Below are 25722 nucleotides of genomic sequence, written 5' to 3' on the forward strand. Positions count from 1 at the left end.
CACTCAGGATTCGGAACTTCATCCAACGTTTTTCGATTGTCCACAGTGAATTTCTAAAATGAAAAAGTTGTGACGGTGTGCAGGGTGGTGGACAAGGCGGTCAGGGAGGAGGACCACTAGGTGATCAGGTTAGACGACTACTTGATATGCGTAGTTATTTGCCTGATATATTTGTTAATACTTGTGCTTAATTTCAGTCTTCCTGTCGTCGAGGATGACTCTCGTGAGAAGCTGAGAAACTCCTCTCTCGTTCCAATCCAATCCATCTTCTTCTGCGTCCATATCTTCAATTTTCCTATTTTCTTCCAATTGTTTCTTCTTAACTGTTTTATTAGCTCAATGTTATCATTTTCAGCTCTATTTCTTTCAAATCCCTTTTACTACGAATTCCCTTTTTCATTTGATTTTTTGTTCTGATCTCCCTAAATTCTCTCTTTATGTAGCTTTTTGTGTTAGTATTTATAGGCACGTAGCTATATTGCAATTGTTTATTAGTAGCATTATTAAGAATTAAAGCTCTTAAAGACTTTTCTTTCACTATACCTCAATCTGAGAAAACAACCAGAGAGAAATTTGTTATATATGATGATGATGATGATTCGCCTGAGAATGGAAGACAACCTCTGATTTCTACCGTCGCCGGAGCCACAGAATGAAATCCTTTCCCAGAAATTTCTATAAATGTTGATACCGAGCAACTCGGAAATAACGTTTTTTCATTTGAACAGCAAACGAATTTCACATCACTTGTCTGAAGTCGGAGAACCAGAGACCTGAAGAAGAGAGCAACAGAAGAAGGAGAGCTTATGATTCCGAAGTTCAACTCTCAGTTTCTCAAAGGGAAGTAGTTCAATCTGGAGAAGACGACGCAATTCAACAATAAAATTATATTTTTCAGAAGAACTACAAACTTCGCATCCCCTTCGTCGTCGCCAAAAAGTCCTCGTCGGATTTCCAAAATAACTATCAGAAAATGCTGCAGAATCAGGAGCAGCACAAAATTCTCAAAATAAGTGCGTCAGGGAATCGTGGACGAAGATTAAATGGCAAGCAGCTCGGATGAAATTGTAGCTGCTTTTTAACAAACAACATTGAATTTCAAGATAAACTCGCATTTTGATCGATATTTTCTACGTCGTGTAATGTATAACTGCATATTCTTCATGTTTCATCGATTTATCTTGAAATTCAATGTTACTCGTTCAAAAATCAGCTGGATTTTATCGGTGCTGCGTGCAGTTTAAGCTTAACCCACAACTCCCTGCTGCACTTGCATTTCAGCCCGCGAATTTTTATTGAAAGTTCCTGTCGAAAATTTAAGGCCCCGGTGCGAGTTCGTGAACCGATAATATCAAAATTTGGTGGATGCGCTTATGCACATTGGCCATGAAAATTGGGATCTGAAAAAGTGGTACAAAAATAATTTTAAAAAAAGCTTTATTCACGGAATAGGACAAAAAATTTTCCAAAAAATATTCGATTCGCTCATAAATGTAATCACCGGATCCCTTACTGACATTTCTATCTAAGACTTCAGAGAAGCCGATTCAGTATCACCGAGTGGATGTAATCATCGCGAATCGGTAACTCAACCTCCAGAATGCATGGGTCAGTTAACTCCGAAGAGAGACACCATCCGGAGAGGTTACATTTTCTATTCCGAAAAACATCTAATGTGTGAGTATCTCCCACCTAGTGAGAAGGATTTGAATCCAACTCCGCGTGTGTAACTCCATCTCCAAAATGCATGGGTCAGATAACTCCGAAGAGAGACCACCCGGAGAGCGTACATCTTCCGCGGGAGCGTACATCAACTAGAGTCTCTCTCACTTTGTTGGCAGGATATGAATCCTACTAAGCGTGTGCAACTCAACCTCCAAAATGCATGGGTCAGTTAACTCCGAAGAGACACCACCCGGAGAGATTACATCTTCAACGCTATCGAACATCTACCGGAGCATCTCCAAACTAGTGAGAAGGATTTGAATCCAACTCCGCGTGTGTAACTCCATCTCCAAAATGCATGGGTCAGATAACTCCGAAGAGAGACCACCCGGAGAGCGTACATCTTAAACGCATGAAAACTTCAACGGGAGTTCCTCCTGAAAAAAGCTAGAGTAATGGTTGTACACACTCATCATTGCTTTTTTCTCCAAGTTTTTGAGATTTGTTGGCGTCGGTTCTGAAAAATGTGAACATTGTAAGAGATTTTGGAAAGAAACAAGAATGCTGAAAAGAGAAAGGAAAGAGACAGTGCATATGAGTTTAAAAGACAGTGGGGCGGAACAAAAGTAGCGAAAACAGGTTTTACCAGAAAAAAATTTCCTGGAAAGCAAGGAACCTTTTGAATAAGTAGATTTTAGCAGAATCTTACAACAGAACACGACGATACAGATAGCCGGAAGATATAGAAACTTGACAAAAGGAACTGAACTGTAGAAAACGATAGAAAGCTGTTGCCGAGAGAAACAACTTCAGCGATTAAAAATGTAAGTGATCGACATTTCAGGTAATGAGAATTATGATAAAAAGCAACGGAAGTCGCGGGCAAGGGTTGACTTTTAAAAATATATATTCTGTGGTTGAAATCAGCGAAACCTAATTAAAAAACTCTCGGCGAAGCGGGATAAACACGATCGGGAGGAGCGAAAATTGATGAATTTGTGAATAAAATGCACAATAAGCGTCAAAGTTGAGATTATTTTTTATTGAAGTTACCCGCCGTGACATTACAATGTTTTATATCCTACGATAACTTCTCAATATTTTTTGTTTCTACTCTAAAAAGTTATCAATATCTCTGAAAATGAGCATTATAATCATAAAAAGCAACGGAGAAGCAGCGGACAGAGTTATCTTTCAAAATAGTTATTCTTACGATCGGAAAGAGCGAAAATAAATTAGTAAACAAAATGCACAATAAGCGTCAAATTTGAAATTATTTTTAGTAAATTTCAACAAAAACTCTCAAAAAATAAACATTTTCAATTTTTGAAGTCAAAATGTATCATATCTTACGACAGCTTCTCATTATTTTCTGTTTCTACTCTTAAAAATGATCAATATCTCAAAAAATAAGCATTATGGTTATAAAAAGCAACGAAGAAACAGCGGACAAAAATTAACATTTAAAAAATCCCTGATCAGCGAAACCTATTTAAAAAACGGTCGCCGAAGCATAAAAATGAGATAACCACGATCGGAAGGAGCGAAAATTAACAAATTTGTGAACAAAGTGAACAATAAGCGTCAAATTTGAGATTATTTTCATTAAATTTCGAAGAAAACTCAAAAATCATTAAAATTTTGAAGGTCCGCATTTTTGCGTGACGATCTAAAAAGTGATCGAAATCTCAGAAAATGAGCATTATGATCATTAAAAACAACGGAAAATGAGCACACAATAATTTTTTTTTGAATTCTCTGATTAAAACAGCAAAAACTATTTTTAAAAACGGCCGGCGAAACGTTAAAAATGAGAAAATCTCGATCGGAAGGAGTGGAAATCGAAAAATTAGCGGAAAAATGCACAAAAAGCGTAAAAATTGAGCAATTTTCAGTAAATTTCAGCGAAAACTCTCAAAAATCATCAAAATTTTGAAGGTCCGCATTTTTGCGTGACGGTGTTCACGACCATGTCGTCCCAATGTCTGATATCCTACGACAACTTCTCATTATTTTCCATACTTGTCACGGGCCGGGCCGGGCCGATTTCCAAATTTTCACCGGCCCGGGTGAAGCGACTTTCTTTCGAAAAACATGTTTTTTTCAGCAGTAATTTTTGAAAAAGTGGTTTTTGGGTCATTTTCTGCAAAAGTTCGACTGAATTGATGAATTTTATTAGTTCTACAGTAAATTTAGTGATAAAAAAGCACTTGTAAATTATTTTTGGAGTGCAAAAATTAAAAAAAAATTTCCACCCGGACCGGCCCGTCAAATGACAAGTATGTTATTTTCTGTTTCTACTCTAAAAGTGTCTCAGAAAAATGAGTATTATGATTATAAAAAGCAGCGGAAAAGTAGCAGACAGTGATTAATATTTTTTAAATAAATTCTCTGACAATAAATTCTCCACTAATGAGATATCATATGTTCCTGCGTATCTGCCGAGCGCGTCTTCACCAAATCAGTCGAGCTCTTTGTATCCGTACAAAAAAGTTGTCAACTACAAAAATGAAGCTCTACTTGTCATCTATACACTCCATAAACAATCAATATTGTGAGATTATCAGAGAGGCCGTGTCACAGTCACAAAGTTGACTATTTTCAACTAAAAACTGCAAGTGTCGCATTCTTCGTGGCCAGTACTGTAAATCATTCCTAGTAATAGTTCTCGGTAAAAGCCCATTTGTCAAAAAAGGATTCATAATTCCATCAACACACAAACAATTTCAGTTCAGTTTCTTATTTCTCAGCTTTCTTCGCTTTCTCCTTTTTGTGTGGTAGCGGCGGTGGGGGCTCACTGGTGTTAGGCGGCTCGAACTTCTTATCCCACTCAGGATTCGGCACTTCATCCAACGTTTTTCGATTGTCCACAGTGAATTTCTGAAATGAAAAAGTTGTGGATATCAAACCACTGATATCATATGTACCTGCGTATCGGCAGAGCGAGTCTTCACCAAATTAGTCGAGCTCGTTGTATCAGCCGCCAGAGTGTCCACTTTTTTCTTATTTTTCTTATTTTTCTCCTCATTCGTACTCTCCTCATCTTTCGTGGATGTCGGTCTCGTCTTCTCCTGTGTCGTCCGTGTCTTCACATCTCCAGAATCTCGGGTACGTTCTCCAGTCGCTTTTTTGGTGGCAAGTGGAGGAAGATTAACTTTAGACGGTGCTGCTGGTGGCTTTGGGATTGGCTTGGAAGGCGGAGGAGGTGATGATGGTGTGTCAGCTTTGGAAGTTGATGGTAGTGTTGAGGAGCCAGGTGCGGAGGCATTGGGAGGTGTCTTCGTTTCATCGACTGAAAAATGAAAATTTCACATTTTTTCGCGGGTTGATGAAGCGCAAGTGTGTGGCAGAGTTGGGCGAAAGGCTGTTTTTAAAATGGCGAAAGCACCCGATTTGTTTCGATTTAAACGAATTTATCCTGAAATGCTCGGAAATTTATCTGCGCCGCTTGCAATTTAGGCTCCGGGGCACGATCCCCTGTCTTGCGTTTCACTTGCCATCAAAAAAAAAACTGTTTGGTGACAGTGTGTGGTTTCGAGACCGCTTCGAGAAATTTCTCGAGAAATGTCTCGAGAAATTTCTCGAAAAAGTATCGAGAAATTTCCCGATAAATTTTCTCGATACTTTCTCGATACTTTCTCGAGAAATTTATCGAGACGTTTCTCGAGAAAGTATCGAGACTTTTTTGATCACAAAAGTATCGATACTTTCTCGATACTTTTCTCGAAAAATATTGGTATCGAGACCCGGAGTTTCGATAATTTCCCGATAAATCAGAGAGTTTTCAGTGTGTTTTGAAACCGGACGGTTAGAAACCGAACATTTCACAACTGTTCGTTCTTTTGACATTTTGGTACCAATCTGACAACCAGGGTTCGACTCCCGCTCGTGGCAAAACATTTTTGTTTTTTGTTTCTGACATTTTGGTACCAATCTGACAACCAGGGTTCGACTCCCGCTCGTGGCAAAACATTTTTGTTTTTTGTTTCTGACATTTTGGTACCAATCTGACAACCAGGGTTCGACTCCCGCTCGTGGCAAAACATTTTTGTTTTTTGTTTCTGACATTTTGGTACCAATCTGACAACCAGGGTTCGACTCCCGCTCGTGGCAAAACATTTTTGTTTTTTGTTTTTGACATTTTGGTACCAATCTGGTTCTGAAATGGCTTGGAACCAAAAAGCAAAAAGTAAAGTGAAAAAAGTTTTGCCACCGGAGAGTTGGGGACCGATCTCCGGTTGTCAGATTGGTACCAAAATGTCAAAAACAAAAAACAAAAATGTTTTACCACGAGTGGGGATCGAACCCCGGTTGTCAGATTGGTACCAAAATGTCAAAAACAAAAAACAAAAATGTTTTACCACGAGTGGGGATCGAACCCCGGTTGTCAGATTGGTACCAAAATGTCAAAAACAAAAAACAAAAATGTTTTACCACGAGTGGGGATCGAACCCCGGTTGTCAGATTGGTACCAAAATGTCAAAAACAAAAAACAAAAATGTTTTACCACGAGTGGGGATCGAACCCCGGTTGTCAGATTGGTACCAAAATGTCAAAAACAAAAAACAAAAATGTTTTACCACGAGTGGGGATCGAACCCCGGTTGTCAGATTGGTACCAAAATGTCAAAAACAAAAAACAAAAATGTTTTGCCACGAGTGGGGATCGAACCCCGGTTGTCAGATTGGTACCAAAATGTCAAAAACAAAAAACAAAAATGTTTTGCCACGAGTGGGAGTCGAACCCTGGTTGTCAGATTAGTACCAAAATGTCAGAAACAAAAAACAAAAAAGTTTTGCCACGAGCGGGAGTCGAACCCTGGTTGTCAGATTGGTACCAAAATGTCAGAAACAAAAAACAAAAAAGTTTTGCCACGAGTGGGGGTCGAACCCTGGTTGTCAGATTAGTACCAAAATGTCAGAAACAAAAAAACAAAAAAGTTTTGCCACGAGTGGGGGTCGAACCCTGGTTGTTAGATTGCTACTAAAAAGTCAGAAACAAAAATTTGTGAAATATCCGGTTTCTAAACGATGGTTTCAAAACACACTGAAAACTTTTTCACTAAATACAACTTCCCGGGAAAAGTATCGAGACGTCTCGAAAGTATCGAGAAAGTATCGAGAAATCACTCAAAATTTCTCGAGAAAGTATCGATACTTTCGAGACGTCTCGAGAAAGTTTCGAGAAATTTTCGAGAAATTTTTCCCGGGAAATTTCTCGATAATTTCTCGAAATGGGCTAGTATCGAGAAAGTCATATCGATACTTACACACTGTTTGGTGACAAACTTTCTTTTTGAATAATAGTAGATGCATACTATCAAAATTTGTTTGGTGTGTAAGAAGTATATTTTGCACATATAAACCTAGATCTTAATTTTTGTAGTTGACAACTTTTTTATATCTCTAACGGGTGAGGCGCTTGCGAGAGACGCAGAGAAGCGAGAGTGTCTGACTGTCTGCGCTCTCTCACCTCGCATTACCGAAACCCGTTTATCTCACTAACGGGCGGTGCTATTATGAATTCATTTTTATCTGTGCATGGGAAGACCGCGCCGCACTCGCGCGGCGGCCACGCCCACTCCCATTTTAACGCTGCGTTCCATTTTTGAACACTGCCGCAAGAAATGGGCGTGGCCGCCGCGCGAGTGCGGCGCGGTCTTCCCATGCACAGATAAAAATGAATTCATAATATCAAAAAATAATCCTCAATTTTCAAATTTGAAATCTCAATATCATAATTCCGAAATCTGCGAAAACTGGCGTAATTAGACTTAATTAGATCGCACTCACCTTTCTCCACAACCATTTTCGTATCTTCCTTTTTGTCCGTTACTGATGGCTTCTTCTTACCATCAGACACGTTCTTCTTTTCAGGTACAGCATTGTCTTTAGTAGGCGGAGCCTTATCATCCTTAGCCGTTGGAGGTGGTGGAGGTGGTGGAGGCATCTCATAATCAGAATCATCCTTTTTCTTTCTCTTCTCTCGAATCTCCCGTCCATCTGGTCCAACACTTTTCTGCTGATTCGGGAACCCACCGGGTGGTGGTTTACCCTCGCGGGCGGTCTTCATCACTGGCTTCTTGAACATCTGACGGAGTTTATAGATTGGAAAACGCCAATCGAAAAAGCAAAAGTAGATTGCGGCGACGAAGACTAACGCTCCGACACATATCAGGGTAATCCAGAAACTGAAAATATTGATTTAAATTTTTGTCTTAAATTCTCTGAAAACTATGTACTCACATTGATATTCCAACATGGTCAACCTTTTCTGGAGGCTCATTTGTCGGTGTCGAGAAGATTCGTAGCATATCCATCATATCCCTCGGCATCTCCTTCAACTCACTTGAATACTTTGAGAACTTCAACTCCATCCCCGACATCTTTCTCAGTGACATCATCAGATTTTCACATTTCTTTTTAATAGTCGCATCTCCAGAATCCTCCAGTTTCTCCACAATCTCCAATAACATCTCCGTGTGAAGATCCACGTCATTCAAATTGCTCAAGGCTGCCAAATGGTGTCCATATGCATAGAGTCTCGACGATTGGTTAACTTTCATCCCGTTCTTCCAGGCAATCGCATTCTTGATAAACTCTAATATCTCTTGGCGGGTACTCTGAAATTCCTTGAGCTTCGAGACCTCTGCAATCTGTTCCCCGTCGTTGACAAAAGTGTTGAAGATACTCGTATCTTTACTAATCGCCAGTTTGACAGTCTGAAGTAACATTGAGACATGTCCGAAGGTTCTCGAGTGGTTTCTCAGTAGAAGCATTTTCTTCAATTCTCGAACTTCCGAGCTCTGATCCTCCTTTATCATTTTTCCAGCTGCTAAGATCTCAGGAACCTTTTCAATGGACACAGCCATTGCAGATGAGACTTTCTTGAAGTTGGCGGCGAGTTCAGCGCTAATGTTGAGGGATCTCATAGTTTTGAAAACGCGGGATGCAGTGGCAACTTCTTTGAATGGACCTTCCAACTTGATAAGGCAATTCAGATGTGTCGTGTAATCGATAATTGCCTGCGCGGATTCAGTTGAAATTTCATTTGTTATCTCTTCCACAGTCGTTTTCCAGTTAATATCCTTTTTTAGATTGTCAAGGTTCTCTTTTAAGTAGTTGATGGTTTCTGCAATCATGTTTTGTTTGAGAAAGATAGAATAATTCCCAGAAATCTTTTGAAGATTGTGTAGAGCCATAACTTTCGAATATATATTTTGAATATTTGAAGCAGCCGTCTTCAAAAAAGTAGTGTCCTGTTTACGAAGTGTTTGGCAGGAATCCAATTTTGAGGCAACTGTTGCTCCAAAATCCAATGCATTCTGGATTGAAACCTCCTCAAACATAAACTGAATCTTCAGAATCTTTTTCACCGCTCTGTAGTGATCGTTGACCGTTAAACTGTTCCAACTTTCATGAAACTTCTCGATTGGTGACTTGAAACGTGTGACAGACTTTGTTCCATTGAGATTATACAAGGGATCGAGTACGGTTAGAATCCAAGGATTCTCTAAGTCCTTTTCTAGTTGTCCCAGGTCATTGAAGCCGTTTATGAAGCCAGTGGTGACAAGGCGTGCATCTTTTTTGTGAATAGCCAACAGAGACTTCGAAATAGCATCCAACATTTTTGAATCCTGTCTGTCTCCGCCACCAATCGGTATCTCACCAACAACTTTTGAATTGTCTCCAAAATATTTTTTTAAACGTGTAAAACCGTTTAAAGCAATGAATGGATCCGTGTTCAACTGTCCCATAATATCAACAAACTCCTCCAAATGGCTAAGATTTCTCAACAATGCTTCAGCAGGTACCGTATCAAAAGGTTTGGTTAAACTCGATATTTCACTCATCAAAGCTGTCAATGCCGTCTCGAGAGCTTTGTAATCTTTCTCCGACTCTTTCTTCATGTTGCTCACTTTATCGATATCCACTTTTTTGAACACATCGGTGTTCCATTTTTTGAGACCCTCCAATGCTGATAAGTTCTTTGGAAAATCCTTCATCTTCACAGAATGTTCTCTCCATTGCTCACGGATTTCATGCAACTTGATAAACGCATCTTCAGCTTTCTCCGATCCATTGCTCATTTTATTCTTCATCTCTACCAGTTTATCAACAAAATCATCCATTTTCTTCTTGTCAAATTTCTTCAAATCTGATAGGGGGATATCAAAATTCATCAGTTCAACGGTAGCATTCTCGATTGATATCGATCCATCGGAAAGACCATTCTGTAGAGTTATCGCCGCTACAATACGGGCGACACCACGAAGATTTTCGATAACAGTCATCGGGTCTTCGTCTGGAAATTTCAGAAAAGTTTTTGAAAAACTAAAATTCTAATTCTGGTATGGCTGAAGTGCGAGGCGTAATGTCGCTCCGTCCCACAACGGTTGCCACAGTACCAAGGATTTCAATACTAACCGCGACGCGCAAGCAACGCCACTCGAAAAAATTGTTCGTTGCAAGCCTTACACTTCGCACTGCTGTGATAAACGTCCTATTTAAAAACAATCGCTTTCAAAACTACCCTCAACTTACATATAGGCCTATCTGCCCGGACAAACTGCACATCCGATGAAAATGCTAGATTATTGAAATATGATACCAATTTGTCAACATTTTCGGGAACATTTTTTGCGGAAGCTGAAAATGAACGTATGGTTCTGAAAATCTTTAGACGGTACTCACCTGTATTCAAATTCGCCGTCAGAATTGAAATAAGCAGAACCGCAGCTATCATCATCAACTTCTCTCGCATTTTGAATCCAAGGGATATCGATGAATGTAAGAATATAAAAACAGAAAAAATTCATAATCAAGATAAGAGATCTGTAGGAAAAAAGACGGCGGGGCTAAGGTCAATCAACGTGTAAATCTTTTGAAGAGCAATAATTAAAACGCGAAAAAGTGGTTTGATTAACTAATGGAAGGAATCCAGGTGACCGTGAAGTTATGGCACGTGACCTATATCATTGAAAAGCTGAGAGAACGCTGATTTCAAATATATATTCAAAATTTCGGAAAAATGACAAATTATTGCCTTTTTAACAAGCAATTTTCGCGTGTTAAAAAGGCAATAATTTGTCATTTCTCCTAACTTTGACCTTGTTTTTCTCAAATACCAGGTCTCGAGGACAAAAACTGAATATATATTTGGAATCAGTGTTTTCTCAGCTTTCCAATAATTTAGGTCACTCGGAGGCCTTTTCTAGTCAGTTTTCACTGCGAAGATATTCTAGAAATACATTTTTAAGTATATGTGACCTGACCTCAACTTTTTATCTTTTTCGAACGTTAAGACTGGAGCGTGCCTTGGAAAATATTCACAAGATTGAACAGAATCCTCATGATTTTTATACACATGTGAGAAAAAAGCACAACTTTGTCGAGTCAAGCGAAAACAGTTGCAGAAAGGGATGATACTAAAAAAAAAAAAAAAAGATATTGAAAATTGTTTTTTTGAAAGACCTGGTAATCGTGTGAATACACAACATATTCTACAGAAACATTTTTGTTTTTGAGAGTCGTGAGCAATTGATAAATAAATATTGCTACGATATTGGACCGTTGTATTTATTTCATCTAATATCATTTGCTAAGAATATAATTGATAAATATGTAATTAAAAATTGAGAAATTTCGGCTTGCATTTGTTCATTTTCATCGGAAATGCAACTCACTCACATGGGAGTGTCCCCCCTAGAATCTTCCCGTATTTTGAATCCAAGTAGTGCCTGGTGTAACTAAGTAAAATCCAGAATTGTAGCGGCGCTCTCTGACGTTTCGAGAAGTTACACAACTTTTTTGAAAATTTTCGAAAACTTTGATGTATCCACTTTCAGGACTCATAACTTTTTGAGTTGTTGAGCTACAGTAATGATTTTACGCTCAAAAACTTTTTTTCAAGCAATCGCCAGAAAACATAACCTGCAGATATGTAGTTGAAAGTGTGGAAAAGTCGTCAGTGTGAGGTTTCGATAAATGGAGGAACTACCACCTGCTTACTTTTTACTCCGAGTTATGTTATTTCAGTTTTTTTTTTGAAAAATCTTAGCTTTTCCACGTATCGTGGAAAAACCTCCTCAAGTCTACCCATTTCAGTGCAAAATAGTGATGTTGTCTTAACATGACCATAACTCTCTAGGTGGTGTTTGTACAAAAAAGTTGACAACTACAAAAATGAAGATCTACCTTTGTTCTGTACGATTCAGTTGAAATTTTAGCTCTGTTCCAAAAGTCGGAGGCCCATAAAAAATCGGAGGCCCTTAGCAGAATCGGAGGCCCATGGTTGATAGAGAATGTGTTCGTTTATAAATGATGAAACAATCCCCTACAAGCAGCTGAAGTAGTGCATAAGTACTGTATTCACATAAATATGTCACATCCGTTATAATGAGCAATGAATGAAAAAAATATTTCTAAAAACTTTGCGCCTCAGCTGCTTGTAGAGGAATTGTTCATCATGTATAAACGAACACATTCTGTAGCAATCATGGGCCTCCGATTCTTCTACGGGCTTCTTATTTTTTTATGGGCCTCCGACTTTTGGAACAGAGCCATAATTTTACTATACTGTACAGTAACACCGTGGACATTTTCAACTGAACAGTTGAAAATCACGGTACTGTAACTTGATTGTCTTTAAGTTTTTCTTTTTGTCTACTATCTGGAAGCATGTATATACCATGACTAATATCTTCATTTTTAACACAATCTACACCTTTTCTTTTTATTCTTCCCCCTTCTCATCTTCAGTTACGTAATCTTGATTGCGTTGTCCTCCTCGTCGTCGGTATGTCGTATTCTACACGGGGGATACAAAATAGACAGACAGAGAGAGAGAAATGGCGCAACACACGAACAAAAAAACGAGCTTCTCCTTCTCCCCCTGACTAATAACCCGTTTTGCATCGTTTGCCGTCTCCTCTGATCCCCTATTCTATCTCGTCGATTGCTTACCAAACTTTCGGTTTTTGTTTCGCACCCCCCGGGCCTCCCCTTCGATTCGGAAGCCAAAAATTTCATTTGTATTCTTCTGAAGAGAATGATGAAAATTGTGTTAGCACTATCTGTTGGCGTTTTGGCAGTCGTTGTTGCACAGAATGGTGAGTTTTCTACTCAAGATTTTCAATTTAAAGGGGATTTTAAAAATTTCAGATTCGTTCGACTTGGTGGATGCTAACAATGACGGCAAGTTGTCAGAGAAGGAACTGAACGTTTTCATGAGGAAGAGAGGACGACCAGATGGGAAAGGTAAGGGTACTGTATTGTTAGAAATTGTGAGATTAGGCAATCTGTAAAAGCAACAGGTCCATTTTGAAGCCATATGAATTCACAGCGCGTTTGCCCCCGACTTGGCAGGTTGAGTCGCCGCTCAGCCAAATCACGCGCTTTGACGAGCATTAGGGTGTTGAATTTTTTGAATCTTCCATTTTCTCGCTTTTTTTCAGTAACAAAAAATCAAGCGTCCCGCCACTTTTTGCCTTCCGCTATCTCAAAAGCCAAAACAAGATTTTTTAAAATTTTTTACACTTTTTGCCCCAATTTCCGCTATTCCAAACCCAAATCAAGATATAACTTCTAAAATCAGATTCCCCATAAAATTTGCAAAATTTTGAGCCCCATAATGCCATGGTTCCCTTCAATTCATTTTTTGACGGAGCGTTGCGGTCGAAAATTGAATTGAAGGAAACCATGGCAATATGGGTATCAAAACTTTGTAAATTTTGTGTAGAATTTGAAAAATCGGTATAAAACTATCAGAAACTATCAGAGGAATTCTGACACATAACTTATCCTGTTTGCCAACCTAGCCGTTCCAAGTTTTATCCTTCCAATTTCCATTTAACGTAAAGTTTTATGGCTTTCTAGTCTCCACTTTCTCTCAATTTGTCTACGATGTCTGATGCCTACTAGTCACACTATTACACCTAGTACCGCTATAGTAGTCTTCAGCGAAAAAAAAACTGGAATATGTATTAGTCATGTTTCAGAATACTTCCAACGCTTCGACCTAGACAGAAATGGACACCTCGACATTTCTGAATTCGTGCCACTTGTTTATGAGATGAGCCGCCGTCCAGTCGACATGGACTATCAATTCTTCAAGAAAATGGATTTGAACGATGACGGAATCGTTGACAAGGCAGAGGTTGAGAAGATTCGTAAGGATAACAATGATAGAATTATCGATGGAATCTTGTCGATTGCTGATGTCAACCAAGACGGACAGTTGACTTACGAGGAGTTTAAGAGTCATTTGTCTCAGGGATCAAAGTTGAATGCGGCTGATGAGCAGAGAAATCATGCACTTCAATTGTTGTCTTTCATCGATTCAAATGGGGATAATCGGTTGGATCAGTTGGAGTTGTACAACTTCTCCCAGAAGACTTCTACTAATAAGGTTTGTGTTTTATGAGACTACGGATTATGAAAAGAGGACTAAAGTTATATTGCAGATTCAGATACTTCAGACAATTCTAAGAAACTTTTATCATATACAGTACCGGACAAAAAGTTATCAACTTTGGCCGTTTTCAGTGGAAAATGACCAACTTGGCTAGTGTGCCGTAGTAATTCTGAATGTCACACCATGAAAATTTTCAATGAATCATATAGATTGAACGTAGAGCTCCAATTTTGTAGTTGACAACTTTTTTGTACGGACGCTCCCTAAAGAGTTATGGTCATTTTAAGATGACAGCTCAAAAATCGCACTAATTTGTACTGAAATTGGTCGATTTGAGGGAGAAATTACTTTGTCGATATGTAACTTGCTAGGGAGTGCCCGTACAAAAAAGTTGTCAACTACAAAAATGGAGCTCTACGTTCAATCTATATGATTCATTAAAAAATTTTATGGTGTGACATTCAGAATTACTACTGCAAACTCTCAAAGTTAGTCATTTTCCATAGAAAACGGCCAAAGTTGATACCTTTTTGTCCGGTACTGTATACTGAAATTCTCACTAAATCCCCATTCTTCTGACTCAAAATGAGCTTTGATGGAAGAGTTTTCCAGTGCGGCCGTGTAGTCCTCTCGGACAATATTTTTTTTCTATTTTTCTCTATATAAATTGAAAAAAAACTACGAATATGTATTGAAAAAGGTGAGAAAACAAAGAATTGAAGGAAAAATCGTGTCTCTTCCACGTAGGTTCAATTTGATACAGGAGAACGGGAATTGCGTCGTTTAGAACAATTTTCTGCATATCCGTTAAATACATATAAAAGTTTCTCAGAATATTCTGAGGTATCGGAATCTGCAATTAAAAATTAAAAATATAACTTCCATCCTCCTTGAAATGGCAAAACAGTGCTGCTCCTAGTTAGAACTACTCAAAAATAACCTAGATTTAGTGGTTCTAGTTTGTATCTGTTCTGCGTCGGGCGGTTTTGATCCGGGCATATTTCGTAACCGGGAAATTATGATCCGGGGCAGCACTGGCTAAATATAGCTGATAATTAACAATTAACATTTTTCCAGGTCACCAAATCGGACGTCCAACAAATCTTCGCGATGCTCGACAAGAACCAAGACGGATATTTGCAAGAGAACGAGTTGATCCATCTGGCACAACAATTCTCAACAATTGGAAATGTCCGCTCGACTATTCCAAAGGTTTAGGTCTACTTGTTTGTGGTTTTTTCTGTATATAACTATGACAAAAGAAGATTTATAAATAAATATTAATTAAAAAATTATCTTCTCATCACCACTTTGAGATACCAGATGTAGATCAACCGGGCGATGAATGGCCAGGAGAAGGCGAAAAAGAAGAATTGGAAGTTACGGAAGAATCGACAGAATGATTGGAGCCATGTAGGTCTTCGCTGGAATTCAGATACTTTGAAAAATTATCATTGGAGCGCATTTACTCTCACCTTAGACACCCGATTCAACAGGTGCATGATAACTTTCAACTGCAATGCGTTCGTCGCTTCTACACTATTCAATTGTCTTGAAATCTCTACGAGTTGCTCGTTCAACTGCATCAATAGAGGGTAGTGAGCCATTTCTTGGAACTGGAAAATAGAAAATATATATATATAATTTTCAATATGTGCAAAAAAAAATGTAAATGTTTATACTTACCGCCAAATTCAGAACTTTCCAGTCACTACTATGATCACTACCCGAATTGCTCCGCCGTTTCTGACCAGTACCACGACGGCTGTGCATTTCAGCAGGCTCTGAAAACTTCTCTATGAAAAAAACCGCCCGTCCCAATAAAAAAACTCACGAAGCTTCTCCAAACTCGAATGCTCACTACTCGACTCTCTGCTATAATACTGTGTCATCCTCTCTCGATTCGATAGAAGTTTTGTGGCACTCTTCTTCTCTCTCCGCATTTTCGATGTTGTCACCAGATGGGTTTTAAGGGAAGTGCACAGTTTCGCCAACTCCTCTCCACTGGATACAGCGTCCTCGTAGTCTGATTCGATGACTACTGACTGGAAAGGTAGAAGGGTTAGAGGAATTTGATTAAGAAGGTCGCCTAAGTTATGGGTGTGGCCTATACCATTGGAAAGCTGAGAAAATGCTGATTTCAAATATATATTCAGTTTTTGCCCTTGAGGTGCGGTATTCAAAAAAAACGAGGTCAAAGTTTCTTATACTTACACCACACTACCGATATTTTTCACGCGCTAGTACTTGCCACTGGTAAAAACTTTGCACTTGTTCTTCTCGAATACCAGGCCTCGAGGACAAAATTTAAACAACCAATTTAGATTCAGCGTTTTTTCAGCTTTCCAATGTTATAGGTCACATCCCACAATTCCACGATTACTCGGTGGCCTTCCCTACTTAGAACAGTTGTATTAAATTTGATGTAATTTTCTGGGAATGCTTAAAACGAAAAGTTTTGAACTTCAAAATCTAGGGTAAGCTGATAATAGACCTTTGTGAGACCATTTTAAGACACTTTTTTTCGTAAAAAGCTTTAACTGTAGACAACATCGTGTAGCGCCTATGAAGTGCTGACGCAACTAATATTTTTCAGGTTTGTGGTTTGGCTGGACTAAGCTTATCAAGGGAAGTCCTTTGCTTGCACCTTCAAAAAAACGGAAAAAAATTGAGCCCTAGTGCTTTGAATAGTGTAGAATTCGAATTTTTAATGAAATTTTGCTAAATCAACATATGGACGAGCTATGAGCAGCCTAACGATTCAATTCACCTATTTCGGGCCGGATGGCTAGTCGTTAATGTACCGCGGGCCGGGATACAATGTGTTTACTTTTGCAAACTGACTTTCCGTTTTGTAGTAGTTCACAGACATAGAACTCGCCGAGATCTACATTTTGTTATATTTTTCAGCTCATAAAACTCAGTTTGAAGGGAGTTACGCGCCGGCCCGGTTTGCAAAAACGGATTTTGAAATGCCATAATTAGAATAAGCTAACAATCAATCAATAACTCATAAATAACAGTTTATGTCTTCCCAAAACAAAATTTACTCAAAAACAAACCGGAATATGATCAGTGATGGGTAGGTCGGTTGAGGTAGAAGGAATCATTCTGTAAGAAATTGCAATTCAACAGAAAAACGACAAGGTTTTAGTTGATAAGAAGTTGATAATTGATAACTAGGTGGAAAAGGAGGAAACGACGGGGGAAAAGAATGGAGACGGATGTGTTCGGAGAAATTGATGAGTTGGCAAAATAATTTCAGATGGAGGGGAATAGGACTTAGGGATGTAAAAAGTTTAACCAATTACTTACTTATTTTATACCATCATTTGCATTCCATTTTTTATTTATATTAGCTCGGGACATTTCTTATAACTTCGCTCCACCGAAATGCCCTTGGAAACTGTCTCTTTCTCTCTGAGTCTTTCCATTTCGCACGCAATTTTTTTCGGTTTCGATAGAGCGCGGTTGTAAGAAGAGTGATGCGCTATTAAAAGAATCTTAACTGATTTTTCAAACATAATGTTATTATTAATAACCACAAATTTCATACCGTTATGAAAATCGCGCTAATAACAAAATTACACCGTCAGGACTTTTTTTTGCTATAATGCAGAAAATGTAACGAAACTATTTGAGAGCTTTTTCGCTCGAAAAAACATTTAAATTCCAAAATTTAAAACGACACTATACAGAGGCAAAAAAGAAATAGAAAAAGACACATAATGCCGTGTTTGACAATGATGATACATGCAGAATGTAGCCTTATCATCTCTCCTCTTCTCTCATTGTCTCGTGCTGTTTTTTGTCTCTTTCTTCTCTTCTTACACTATCTTATTACATCATGATACAGTTTACAAGTTGGTGGTACTATTGATGAATAGGAGGAGGAGGAGGAGGAGGATGGTTGAGACGTGGGTGCTGAAAACAGAATACAATTTTCAGATATTGGTGTGAGAACTCTGTGTTCAAATTTTGATGAATCTTATGACTACCTCAAACCCGATTTTCTTAGAATTTAATTACTTAATTCGTCTTTCGAACTTCTCAGACTGACTAGAAAAGTCACGGATTGTTTTATATATCATTGAAACGCTGAAAACACGCTGATTTCAAATATTTATACATTTTTGGCATTCGCAGGCTGGTATGCAAGAAAAACGGGTCCGTAGTATACGCTATCTGACACCTGGTGACCTTCCCTAATGAGTACTAGTAAGACTAGTAAGACATAGGTTTATTACCCGATTACCCAATTTGCATCATGCCTTAGATCCCTGGCAGGTAACGTTTACTGGAATTCCAGTCATGATCGTATATTTTGTAGATTAAGGCTTATTAGACACTGCCGTTCGACAGAAGATGGCAAGATGCTTAGAGACCGTAGGCCTATTTCAAGTGCCGGTGAATTACAGATACCGCTGTCGGACAGAAAATACGGATACTTGATCAGAAAAAGAGCGCGTAACTCCCTTCAAACTGAGTATTATGAGCTGAAAAGTGTACCAAAATGTAGATCTCAACGAGTTCCTGCTATTTCTGGCGTTGCTTTTGTATGGAAATGAACTCGCCGTAACGCATGCATTATGATACGATAAATAACAGATACGCGTTTAAACGATCTCTCCCCGTCTTGACCTAGCCGTTCTTAGCCGTTCTCAACATATTTTAACTGTTATGAACCGTCATTAGCCTATCTTAACTGGTCTGAGCCATTTTCAACCGGCCCCTTGTAGGTCACGGATTTAGATCTCGCTGAGATCTACACTTTGGTATATTTTCCAGCTCATAAAACTCAGTTTGAAGCGAGTTGAGCGTAGTATCGTTTCGGCTTGGTTGACAAGTATCCTTTCATTTTGCTTCTTTTGTCGGGTCTCTCCAGAAACTCATAACATTCAAATTCTCCTTTGGAAGAGGTTTCCGTGCTTCTATATTTAGACTATGGCAATTCACTACTCCTGTTTTCCTGCTCTCCAACCCTTCCGTACCCCACCGCCGATCCCTCAGACTCTCTGCTCAGATCGATTTGAAAGTGAGGAAGAAGCGAGAGGCATCTTCTTGCCATCCAATGCCATCCGATTTTTGTTACAACATCTCTCCTTCTCTCCACTCTCTTCCAATCACTCACTCTCTCCTTCTCTCTTCAATATCTCCATCTCTCCTGAATCCCTGAATCCTTCTTGTCGAATACATCTTTCGATATCGCCCACCCACCCCGGGAGTCCCATTGCTATCTCTCAATATATTCTGATCGTCTCTGTCTCTTTTGAACAATTGTTGTTCTTTTTCTCTCTCTCTCTATCATGTTTATCTCGCCTTCTTCTGATTTCTCTCTTCTCGTTTTCAAAATGTTCTTCTCGCCTCGCCCACTCACTATTACTGATTGAGCACTGATATGAGAAGGGAATAGAAAGATTCCACGTGGATTTTTTAAATTTCTTTTTTTGTCAGTTTCATGGATTTTGCTTTACCTTGTTAGTTTGCGGTTGATTCAAAAATTGTGTTGTTTTTTGTTGTTACTACTTATTCCGTGTCCGTCTGCTTTGATTTCGCTTTTTTGGAATATTACACATTAATACCTGTTTTACATATAAACATATTTCAGAGAGATATGTACAGTCCAAAGTTTTTTTGTTATTAGTAATTAGAATCCCGCCCATTTTCAGTGTTTACTATGAACTGTACAATGCTGACATGGGTATAACCTAGAATGGAGATATCTTTGATATTTTTATGGAAAATGCCGTAAAATTGTATTATAACGGCACCTTTTACATGCACAAAATTCACTACAACTATTCTCCTTGACATTTTCCATGACTCTGATAAAAACCAGCGTGATTAGAATAGTATTTACAACAGAAAACAGAAAGTCTAGAAACGTTTTTCAGTGCCGCCAAAACCTCCAAAACTTCTTTTGAAGGCAGTTGAAAAATATAACGGCATGCAGTTATAATACAGTTTTTACGGTATTTCAAAAAAAAGCTCAGGTTTTCCACAAGGAGTTAATCTCAGCCGTTCTTAACTTGGCGCATCTAATCATCAAACAATTTCTGACCGATTTCAGCCGATCTTAAACAATCCCTGCCGGTCTTAACCTATCCGAGCCGTTCTCAACCGATTTAACCGTCATTAGTCGATCTTAACTAATCGAAGCCATTCTCAACCAGGGTCACTAATAGGTCACAAAGATAGAACTCATTGAGATCTACATTTTGCTATATTTTTCAGCTCATAATACTTAGTTTGAAGAGAGCTATGCGCCAGTATGCATTTCATAGCTTACATTCTATAACAAATCATAGGAAAAGTTTGATGGCTCATAACTAGGTGACCATTTTGAAGATTTTCTTGTAGATTGGAAATCCTCAGGGTCTGAAGTACTTATGACCGAATTTATATAGAAAAAGTTCAACTCGGTTTGTAGTGTGCTTCCCTAGTAAGACACAAAAAAAATATCAAAAACAAGATGATCTCTCTAATAAAGCCATCAAGTTCTAACATAAAGAATGCACACTAACCGCAACAGCCGTCTTTCGATTCGTTCCGCGCAGAGGGTCTCCTCCCCAACCCAATACAAATACACATACATTTACAACAAGCCCCCTTCTCTGTTTCTCTCGTCTCTCTTCTTTTCCCACACTCTCTCATTTCTCTGAAGCCTCTCTTTCCGTCGTCCGTTTGTCCGCTATTCTGGTGGTGAATAATACAAATGTCTCTATGTGTTTGACCCCCCCTCAATTCGTTTCAACTATATTTTGTTTCGGTGTCTAAGTCTATCTGCTTTTTATCCCTTTTTTGGAGATTTGTTGAAATAATTGATTTATTTTTTGTTTCAGTGTCATCAAAAACTGGGGTGGATTGTTGGAAAAGGAGAAGCACTGGAAGAATCGAGAAAAAAGAATAAAACGTGGGTTTTTGAAGTGATTTTTACATTAAAAATACCATGAAATATGTTAATTTAGTTATCTCTATTTCGTTTCTCAACTCTTCTGTCAGTTTAGTCCAATTTTTTATTTTTCAAGTATGTAAATCCGCTCTATTGCTAACTTTTATTTATGTACTCATGATATATACCAGACGATTCTTACATTCGCGCTCTACCGAAACCGTAAAAATCTTTTGAGAATTTCTTTTTCATTTTTTCAAGGGGGTTTCAGTGGAGCGCAATTGTAATAACTGTGCCGAATTAATACAAATCATTCAATTTCAGCCTGTCACAATGGCTCTGTCATCAACCTATCATGCACACAAACCCAATGTGCCCATTATTATGGAGGATGTCTTTGGATGGGTTAAAGAAGGAAATGGGTTTCAGGTAAGAGGTTTAGTCAATACTATTCTAAAGTTCAATTGTTTTGAAAGATACGGTTTTAATTAAAGTTTTATGTTAAATGTTAGATTTTTATGGTTTTATTAGAGAGGTCATTTGGTTTTTGATAACTTCATTGTCCCTTATAGAATGTAAGCTATGAAATGTATATAACTCCCCTCAAACTGCGGTTTATGAGCTAAAAAATATACCAGAATGTAGTAGATCTTGGCTAGCTCTATCTATGTAAACTACTAGGCGCCGGTTGCAAACTGCTTATGTCAGTTAAGACCGGCTAATGATTGGTTGAGGTCGGCAAAGAACGGCTCGGATAGGTTAAGACAGGCAGAAATTGTTTAAGATCGGTTGAAACCGGTCAGAAATTTCTAGAATTGAGTTTTTGCCCATTTTTGCGTTTTTGGCATATTAACTAATAGCCATCCGGCCCGTATAATATCATATCCATAGAACTCGCGGAGATCTACATTTTGGTATATTTTTCAGCTCTTAAAACTCAGTTTAAAAGGAGTTACGCACCGCACTAGTCACGCTGCTTTCAAAAACCTCAATTGATTCAGAATTTTAGGATTTTGAGCAGAATTACTGACTGTCCGCGCTCTCCCACTCTCTCCTTTTTACCTGGCGACTATAAAACAAAGTTAATTCTTTGAAAATTAAAAAATTGAGAATTTTAAACTTTAAATTGATAAATTCTACGAATTTGACACTTTCTAATACGGGTGAAGAGATATGAAAAATTGGAATTGAGAAGGGAGAACTAGGGACGGAGAGAGGCGTAGACAGTCAGACACTCTAGCTTCTCTGCGTCTCTCACAACTTTACTGAATAAATTTGAGACCTTACTTTTCTATATACTCATTTCCAGGTGCGTGTCTGGCTAGACGACCACGAGCACGACTTGAACGTCGGTGACGACCACGCGTTCTCTCTTCTCCACTGGGCGTCCAAAGGAGGACACGTCGGAATAGCGGAGATGCTTCTGTCACGTGGAGCACGTGTCAACTCGACAAATATGGGAGATGATACGAGTCTTCATCTGGCAGCTGCACACGGTCACCGACAGATTGTCGTCAAGTTGTTGTCGAGGAAAGCGGATGTTCATGCGACGAATGAACATGGAATGACTCCATTGCATTATGCATGCTTCTGGGGTTATGAGGCGGTGGCGGAGGTTGGTTTGGGGGAAAGGGGGAAAAAATACAGCTGGTACGGATCAGAATCGTCAAATCTATGTAATCCTGGAGTCGGGTCTGTCCTAGATCGGGTTACTGTAGCTCCCGTGGTTAGTTCTTGTAAGATCTAATGGTATTGTCTTTTTGGTTCTTCTTTTTTCTTCCCCAGATTTTCAAAATTCAGGGAAGAAAAAAGGTTTTCCGGATTTTCCAAATCTGGAAAAGAAAAATAGATTATATTTTAGTTTAGCTGTGTTGGCTGGTATTGAATCGGAAATTCTCTGTTTTGATCTTCTTTTTTCTTCACCAGATTTTCAAAATTCGGGTTTCTGGAAAGCCTAGCTATAGGTATTGTCATTTTGAAGTTCATATCCAAATCTTTTTTTCAGGACCTCATTAGCTGCGGAGCCCTTGTCAACGTGTGCAACAAGAAGGGACTCACCCCACTTGATGTCTGCCAGCCGGCTTGTAAAAACACTATCATGGGTGAGTTTTTTAACTACAAACTACAAAAAACATCTTATTTTTGTGTCAAATTTCCAGAAATCGCCCAAGAGCACGGACAGTCTCCAAACGACCAGATCCCATTCAAGGATACCACGTGGAAGGGCACCAAGTCACGTACCCGAGATGCCACACTTTCCAGATATACTGGTGTTGATGTGTCCTCGTTGAATTTGATTACTAAGGTGGGGATTTTTATAAAAAACCAGGAATTTCAAAAATTCAACAAAGAAATCACACAAACTACTGTAACCCGGTCAGTTTTGCTTCAAACTCAATGAAACTAAGATATTCGGATTCAAGTCGTCAAGACGCTTCGCATGAGTATAATCATGCCAAGGTTTGGTGGAGATTGGGTCTAGCAGCGAAAAACGGGTTACTGTAGTTTTCGTGGTGAGACCCAACTTTTACCAAACCTAGTCATGATTATACTTTTCTGAAAGCTCCCGGCACGCTGAACCCAAAAATAATATTTTTGAACAGTTTCCTATTCCAGATCGCCGAATCGCACTCCGGAGAGCTGTGGCGTGGAAAATGGCAAGGCAACGATATCGTCGCCAGAATCCTGAACGTTCAGGAAGTGACCGCCCGTATCTCTCGTGACTTCCAAACCGAGTTTCCGGCTCTTCGTATCTTTGCTCACCCAAATATTTGTGCAGTTCTGGCAGCCGCTAATCAACCACCGAATCTTGTTGTCATTTCTCAATACATGCCATTCGGAAGTCTCTATAATGTTCTTCATGAACAGAGTTGTGAGTTTTTTGCGTCGACGGTGCGCCAGATAGGTGCTAAATTGAAAATAATTATTTAGCTGTGGTCATCGATCATGGACAAGCCGTCCGATTTGCGTTGGATATTGCCAGAGGAATGAGTTACTTGCACAGTTTAGACCCAATGATTTTGAGGTTGGTTATTTTCTTCTGAAGGTGTCAAAAACGTGAAAATAGACAAATTACTGAGTTTGGCGTAAAAAGAGCTTTCAAAAAAGTATAATCATGCCCAGGTTTAGACCAAGTTGGGTCTTGCCACGAAAACTGAAAACTTGGGTTACAGTGGTCTTCTTGGTGAGACCCAACTTTCACCAAGTAGAGACATTATTATACTTTTTTCAAAGCTCTTGACCTAAGGAGTCTAATGGTGCCAAAACCAGGGGAGAAATTCTGTCTTCTTCAGTTTTAGCACCGCCTGATCTGTTAATGTAGCGTTCGGTCACGAAAAATTCTATAACTTTGTCAAAATAAACTCAATTCCGTTGAAATCTATATTTCTGAATTCAGCGTGAAAAGGGTTTTCAGAAAAGTATAATCATGCCCAGGTTTAGAACAAGTTGGGACTTGCCACGAGGCTACGGTATGCGCTTTTAAACATGTTATTGTAGTTTTCGTGGTGAGACCCAACTTTCACCGAATAGGGGCATGATTATACTTTTCAGAAAGCTTTCAACTTTTCCTACTCAACCCCATTACTCCCATCTTCCAAATCTCCCATTTCCAGGTATTACCTCTCCTCGAAACACGTCGTCGTCGACGAAGAACTGACTGCTAAACTATCAATGGCCGATACGAAATTCTCATTCCAAGAAGTCGGAAAGTCGTATTCGCCAGCGTGGATGTCTCCAGAAGCCCTATCCCGGGCACCAGAAGATTTGAATATTCGGGCGGCCGATATGTGGTCGTTCGCTGTATTATTGTGGGAGTTGAACACTAGAGAAGTACCGTTCGCCGATTTGGCGCCGATGGAGTGTGGAATGAAGGTAAGAATGGGGTCAAATGATATATGGACATGTAGATCAAGTCAAGATCTTCATTTTTGTACTTGATCACTTTTTGTACGGGCGGTCCCTAGAAAGATATGGCTTGGAGTAGTGGAATCCACCTAAAGGAGTAGTAGAGATCTTTCTGGATCTGTATCTCTGTACGGATCGCTTGTACAAAAAAGTTGTCAACCACAAAAATAATGGTCTAGACTTGATCTATCCATTCATGTAACTCATTTTGAAAATGGATAATGTTAAGCGACGTGGCCCCTGTCTTAAAGTTAGCCGATATTTTTTTCAAACAGTAGAAATTTAAGGCGTTGAAATCATTCTTGACGAAAAAAGAAAGAGACAAATGAATTCAACTTTTATATGATTGTATAGATCATGCCAACATCTTCATTTTTATAGTTGACAACTTTTTGCACGGGCGGCCCCTAGAAAGATATGGCCTGTGGAAGCGTGAGCGCCCATCTGCGGGTGTTCTGACCTTCCCCTCTTTCTGGTACTGTATCTTTTTATAGAGAGTTCCAACGAAAAAATGGAAAACTACAAAAATGAAGGTCTAGACTTGATTTGTCTATTGGTATAAAAAAATTTGAACATCGCTAATTTTTGACAACATGGCATAACCTTCAAGTTGAAGATACCCCAAAATCGCTCTTCCCCACTAATTCCTCCTCCACAATCCAAAAATCTCATCCATTTCCAATAAAATAATTGCAGATTGCTCTGGAAGGTCTCCGAGTCCAAATTCCGCCAGGAATCGCTCGTAACATGAATCGTCTAATGAATATCTGTATGAATGAGGATCCGGGACGTCGTCCGAACTTTGATCAAATTATTCCCATTTTGGAGAAAATGACATTATGATT

General features: G+C 39.0%; 4 protein-coding genes across 4 annotated transcripts; 2 read left to right on the forward strand and 2 right to left on the reverse strand.

The window, feature by feature from the left end:
* Positions 1-4404: 4404 nt before the first annotated feature.
* Positions 4405-10428, reverse strand: GCK72_011807 (uncharacterized protein; the record flags this gene model as incomplete). Its single annotated transcript, XM_053728687.1, has 6 exons — positions 4405-4545; positions 4593-4957; positions 7458-7855; positions 7911-9969; positions 10209-10313; positions 10359-10428. 6 exons carry the CDS (start codon positions 10426-10428, stop codon positions 4405-4407), a joined length of 3138 nt encoding a protein of 1045 aa, XP_053588264.1.
* A 2286-nt stretch (positions 10429-12714) lies between these two features.
* GCK72_011808 (uncharacterized protein) lies at positions 12715-15297 on the forward strand (the record flags this gene model as incomplete). Its single annotated transcript, XM_003100850.2, has 4 exons — positions 12715-12775; positions 12828-12923; positions 13664-14073; positions 15157-15297. The coding sequence occupies 4 exons, from the start codon at positions 12715-12717 to the stop codon at positions 15295-15297; spliced, it is 708 nt and encodes a 235-aa protein (XP_003100898.1).
* Positions 15298-15371: 74 nt separating this feature from the next.
* Positions 15372-17189, reverse strand: GCK72_011809 (uncharacterized protein; the record flags this gene model as incomplete). Its single annotated transcript, XM_003100824.2, has 5 exons — positions 15372-15503; positions 15555-15695; positions 15766-15863; positions 15914-16124; positions 17142-17189. The coding sequence occupies 5 exons, from the start codon at positions 17187-17189 to the stop codon at positions 15372-15374; spliced, it is 630 nt and encodes a 209-aa protein (XP_003100872.1).
* A 4115-nt stretch (positions 17190-21304) lies between these two features.
* GCK72_011810 (uncharacterized protein) lies at positions 21305-25720 on the forward strand (the record flags this gene model as incomplete). The annotated part of the gene is made up of 8 exons (XM_053728688.1): positions 21305-21400; positions 22281-22586; positions 22977-23073; positions 23131-23276; positions 23588-23843; positions 23903-23996; positions 24586-24844; positions 25574-25720. 8 exons carry the CDS (start codon positions 21305-21307, stop codon positions 25718-25720), a joined length of 1401 nt encoding a protein of 466 aa, XP_053588265.1.
* Positions 25721-25722: the final 2 nt, after the last annotated feature.

The sequence above is a fragment of the Caenorhabditis remanei genome, chromosome III, assembly GCF_010183535.1.
Source record: "Caenorhabditis remanei strain PX506 chromosome III, whole genome shotgun sequence".
Taxonomy (NCBI): domain Eukaryota; kingdom Metazoa; phylum Nematoda; class Chromadorea; order Rhabditida; family Rhabditidae; genus Caenorhabditis; species Caenorhabditis remanei.